At 42.1% G+C, this 6,000-nt stretch overlaps 1 protein-coding gene across 1 annotated transcript in view; it reads left to right on the forward strand.

Moving 5' to 3' along the window:
* The window catches only part of atg3 (autophagy related 3), a 28,057-nt gene extending 24,821 nt beyond the window's left edge, over positions 1 to 3,236 (forward strand). The window contains exon 11 of the mRNA XM_055644649.1: positions 2,787 to 3,236. Within this exon, the coding sequence (XP_055500624.1) occupies positions 2,787 to 2,868 (82 nt within the window). The 3' untranslated portion in view covers positions 2,869 to 3,236. The remainder of the gene's footprint in view (positions 1 to 2,786) is intronic.
* The last annotated feature ends 2,764 nt before the right edge of the window (positions 3,237 to 6,000 follow it).

The raw sequence follows: 6,000 nt of genomic DNA on the forward strand, positions 1-6,000 counted from the left end.
AAATTTGCTAATGTTACTTTGAATCCCTTCATCTAAATCATTGATGTATATCGTAAATAGCTGCGGTCCTAGCACTGAGCCTTGCGATACCCCCACTAGTCACTGCCTGCCATTCTGAAAGGGACCTGTTAATCCCTACTCTTTGTTTCCTGTCTGCCAACCAATTTTCTATCCATGTCAGCACTCTACCCCCAATACCATGTGCCCTAATTTTGCCCACTAATCTCCTATGTGAGACCTTATCAAATGCTTTCTGAAAGTACAGGTACATTACATCCACTGGCTCTCCCTTGTCCATTTTCCTAGTTACATCCTCAAAAAATTCCAGAAGATTAGTCAAGCATCATTTCCCCTTCGTAAATCAATGCTGACTCGGACCGATCCTGTTACTGCTATCCAAATGTGCCACTATTTCATCTTTTATGATTGACTCCAGCATTTTGCCCACCACCGATGTCAGGTTAACTGGCCTATAATTCCCTGTTTTCTCCCTACTGCCTTTCTTAAAAAGTGGGATTACATTAGCTACCCTCCAATCCACAGGAACAGATCCTGAATCTATAGAACATTGGAAAATGATCCACGATTTCTAGAGCCACTTCCTTAAGTACCCTGGGATGCAGACCATCAGGCCCTGGGGATTTATCAGCCTTCAGTCCCATCAGTCTACCCAACACCATTTCCTGCCTAATGTAGATTTCCTTCAGTTCCTCACCCCAGATCCTCTGGCCACTACTATATCAGGAAGATTGTTTGTGTCCTCCATAGTGAAGGGATCCAAAGTACTTGTTCAACTCGTCTGCCATTTCCTTGTTCCCCATAATAAATTCACCTTTTTCAGTCTTCAAGGGTCCAACTTTGGTCTTAACTAATTTTTTCCTCTTCACATACCTAAAGAAGCTTTTACTATCCTCCTTTATATTCTTGGCTAGCTTACCTTCGTACCTCATCTTTTCTCCCCGTATTACCTTTTTAGTTATCTTCTGTTGCTCTTTAAACCCTTAGTTATCTTCTGTTGCTCTTAAACTCTTTACCCAATCCTCTTGCTTCCCACTCATCTTTGCTACGTTGTACTTCTCTTTTATTTTTATACTGCCCTGACTTGTCAGCCACGGTCACCCCCCTTACTCCCCTTGGAACCTTTCTTCCTCTTTGGAAGGAACTGATCCTGCACCTTCTGCATTATTCCCAGAAATACCTGACATTATTGTTCCACTGTCATCCCTGCTAGGCTATCTTTCCAATCAACTTTGGCCAGCTCTCCCCTCATGGCTTCATAGTCTCCTTTGTTCAACTGTAACACTAACACCTCCGATTTACCCATATCCCTCTCCAATTGTAGATTAAAACTTACCATATTATGGTCACTACCTCCTAATGGCTCTTTAACCTCAAGTTCCCTTATCAAATCCGGTTCATTACACAACACTAAATCCAGAATTGCCTTCACCCTAGTAGGCTCCAATACAAGCTGCTCTAAAATACAGGTGAAGGGTGGGAGATTGGCCAATAGGTGGAGTAAATGCACACAGATAAGTACATAGATAGGATAGGTTTAGAGGGATATGGGCCAAATGCAGGGGTAGATGGGACATATTGGTCGGTATGTGCAAGTTGGGCCGAAGGGCCTGTTTCCACCCTGTATGACTCAGTGGTGAAGGCTAGAGGTGAAAAGGAAATTGTAGGAACTACATGTTGAGATTGCAATACTGAATTCAGCAATTGAGATAACCAGCCTTTCCTGCATGTGTTAGAACCAGGCAGTTTTAATGTGTCAATCTTTTTTTCTCAGTTATTAGACTTGCTTGAGCATTGTTTTGTTTTGGGCTATTGACGATTGTGGTGAATGTACCTTATATTCCAGCTTGAGTTTTCCCTTCTCTTTGTTCGTATCATCTCTCTCCATCTACACCTTCAGTCAGATCGACTGATCAACAGGCTGTCACCACCCTCTCTATGATGGCACCGAGTGTTTCATCTGCATTATCCAAATCTCCCTATCATAGACATTCCCTTTACACCACTCTTCTCCTTTCTCTGCAACTTAAAACATACTTGTCTTCTCCCTTTACTAGTCTTGGTAATAAATTAACTCATTCACTCTCCACTGTCTGCACTGACTGTCTCACCATTTTCTAATTTTATTTCACACCCAGTTTGTTTTTCCTATTTGTCATTTCCACAGGATGTGGTTGCATAGTCGGCCCTCCCAACTACACCAGTGATATAACTCATAATGTGTCCAATCAACGTGCCCTAACTCTCACACTGGCCACTGAGGGCCTGTGTTTAAACTATGCAGAACTGCAATCAGTATGCTATTCATTGTAACTGCTGGAGCAATGCTTACTGAGTCAAAGTCACAGCATGGATACAGGCCCTACAGCCCACTGAGACCATGCCGACCATCGATCACCCATTCACACTAGTTCTATGTTATTCCACTTTCTCATCCACTCTCTGCACATTATGGGCAATTTACCAAGGCCAGTTCTGTCTACAAACCCACACGCCTTTGGGATGTGGGAGGAAACCAGAGCATTCGAAAGAAACCAACCGGGGAGAACGTACAAATTCCACACAGACAGCACTGAAGGGCAGGATCGAACCCATGTCTCTGTCGCTGGGAGGCAGCAACACCAGCACCATGCTGCCCTGCTTAGTTTCACGATCTGAGTGGATCAAATGTACGCAGTGATAGATAGATATATAACTAAAACAAAATAAACGGTGCAATTATTCGTTGTATTGTTTGTCAATGATGTTTCCTTAACATTGTTTTTCAGGTACCTTCTTATTTTTTTGAAGTTTGTTCAGGCAGTCATTCCAACCATTGAATATGATTACACAAGGCACTTCACCATGTAACTCTAAAGGTTCACCTAATCAAAACATTCTCCGAATGTCTGCTGGGTTGGCAAAATTGTGTAGCCTTTCAATCTTAGCTAGCAGTTTAGTCAACCTCATTCTGACCATTTGCTTGTTCAAATTCAGTTCCCTTTTTACAGAAGTTCCGTAATGCAGTTCTGTAATGAGATTGCTGAGAAGTGGTGTGTATAAAGACATTTTTGTTCCATGAAACCTACATTCTGTGCTTCCCGTTCTACTCTTGAGTGAACTACTTAAATCAAATACACACTGTAATTCATGTTTCCATTGCTTTTTGAAAATAGAATGTTTATCTCAATTAAACTTGTTTATATTTACAAAATACAAATAAAAAATATGACAACGTTTTTAATGTTTTATCTTTTGCGAAAAAGAAACTTGCGTCATTCGAGTAATAGACGGTTGACACAGTTGGGGGAAAAAAATAATATAATTAGCGTTGCACAAGTAAGCAAGGTGGGCTAGATTTAAAATATGAAACTGGAGGATAACAATAAATATTCAGAGATATACAGCACAGAAACGGGCCCTTCAGCCCAACTCATCCATACCAACCAAGATGTCTACCTGAGCTGGTTCCATTTGCCTTTGTTTGTCCCAGATGCCTCTTTTTTCAATCAATCAATCAATCAATCAACCTTTATTGTCATCTTGCAAGCAACAGTTGTACAGTGCAAAATGAAAAGACGTTTCCCAGTGAATAGCGGAGCATCGCACATGAAATTTAAAACATTTCACACATAATAACACTAAAAACAATCCAGTCCCTGATGGAACAGTATAAATAGTTAAAAGCAGGTAAAAACACAATGTTAAAATACAATAAACCAATCATATAAAATGTCCGGGGCAGCTGATTTGAGTGGCCAGTGCCAGTTATTAAAGTGTCCGTGCCAGCCACAGAATCAAGTGACTGTGAGTACAGAGTGACTGTTTAGCAGCCTCACAGCCTGTGGTAGGAAGCTGTTTAGCAGTCTTGTAGTCCGGGCTTTGATGCTTTTTTCCAAATATCGAAAGTTTTGAATTATTACTGCCTCTGCAGCTTCCCCTGACAACACTTTTCACACACCCACCGCCCTCAGTGTGGAAAATATTGCCCCACAGTTCCCTTTTTAAATCTTTTCCCTAGCTCCTTAACTCTGTCCTCTTGTTTTACATTCTCCGACCCTGGAAAGAAGAGTGTCACCATTCAACGTTTCTGCGGTGATTGTCATGGTTGTTGTATACCTTTATAAGATCATCTCTCACTCTCACACTCAGGGGAAAAATACATCCTAGCCTTTCCAGTCTCCTTGTAGCTCAAGCCCTCCTGTCCCGGATAACATCCTCAAATCGTTTCTGCACCCTTTTCAGTTTAATGCCATCCATCCTATAGTTGGGTGACCACAACTGCACATATGATTTTAAAATGATGTCCCAATTCCTGTAGTGAATGTCCTGATCAATGAAGGCAAGCATTGCTAAACACCACCTTCACCACCCTGGCACTTTAACTGTATCCCTTGGTGTCATACAGTACAGGAACAGGCCCTTCAGCCCAACTTGTCCATGCTGTCCAAGATGCCCCATCTACACCAGAACCACCTGCCTGCACTTGGCCATGTCCTGCATAAGCCTTTTCTACCACATACCTGTTCAAATGTCTTTTAAATCTGCTTTGCAATGCTCTTGGGGTCCTATCATTTACTATGCAAGTCCTGCCCTGGTTTAAATATTTTGTGCTTGCCAGACTTAAATTCCATTGTCCATTCCATATAAATAATTAACTTCAATGTTCTGCTCATATTTGCTTCCTTTGTAATCTTCAACAGGGCTACTTCACCACCCACTTCCCCAGTTTATCTAGATCCTGTTGTAATCTTAGATAACCTCCACTGTCCACAATGCCACCAATTTTGGTATCTCTGCTAACTTACGAACCATGCCAATTACATTCTTCAAATCATTAATATAGATGACAAATCTTAGCAATAATTCCTCTGGTACTCCCCTTGTTACAGGGTTCCAATCTGAAAAGTAACCCTCCGCTAGCACCTTCCCTTCCTACCTTCAAGCTAATTTGTTCACAGGACTAGCTTGCCCTCAAACTCGTGATTTAATCTTCCAGGGGAGGTCATTAGCATGTGGGACTTTGCCAAATGCCTTGCTAACGTCCATGTTGACAACACTTCCTCCCCTGCCTTGGCCAATCCTCTGTCACCTCTTTAAATAACCAGATTGAATTTATGCGATGAGATTTCCTATGAAACAACTAGGCTGTTTATCTCCAATGGTGGTAGAACCTGTCCCTCAATCCTCTCCAGTAACTTTCCCATCACTAATGCTAGGCTCACTGGCCTGTCGTTCCCTGCTTGGTTTTGCAGCCCTTCTTAAATAACGACACCACATTAGACAAGTTCCAGTCTTCCAGAATTTCTTCCTGAACTTCCCACAATGTCCTAGGATACACTTAGTCATAGAATCATACAGCATGAAAACAGGCCATTCAGCCCAACTCTTCCTTGCTGGCCAACATGCCCCATCTACACTAGTCCCATTTGACCACATTTGGTCCACATCCCTCCAAACATGTACTTGTCCAAATGTTTTTGATGTTGCCTCAACCACCTCCTCTAGAAGTTCATTCTATATTCCCACCACCCTCTGGTTTCCCCTCAGGTTCCCATTAAATCATTCCCCTCACAACCCCATGTCCTCTGGTTCTTGATTCCCCTACCGTGGGTAAAAGACTGCATTCATCTTGTCAATTCCCCGTCATTATTTTAAACCCTTTAGCTTCCTGAGCTCCAGGGAGCTAACACCTTTATACGTTTCAAACCTACCAGTAGCATATCTTATCCCGAATTCCCTTATCCCTAACCAGTCTGAAGAAGGAGTTCGACCCAAAACGTCACCCATTCCTTCTCTCCAGAGATGCTGCCTGTCCCGCTGAGTTACTCCAGCTTTTTGTGTATCTTTTGTTCCCAGACATCATTATTAATTGTCCTCAATTCCTTTGCTTCCATGACTTTCTCCACGGTAAACGTGTTACTCTGCTGACACAACCTGGCACTTGCCCTGCTTTCGTATGAAATCACCCCCCATTCAATGTAAATATATTGTAATATCTAC

This window comes from Leucoraja erinacea, chromosome 13 (genome assembly GCF_028641065.1).
Source record: "Leucoraja erinacea ecotype New England chromosome 13, Leri_hhj_1, whole genome shotgun sequence".
Taxonomy (NCBI): Eukaryota; Metazoa; Chordata; class Chondrichthyes; order Rajiformes; family Rajidae; genus Leucoraja; species Leucoraja erinaceus.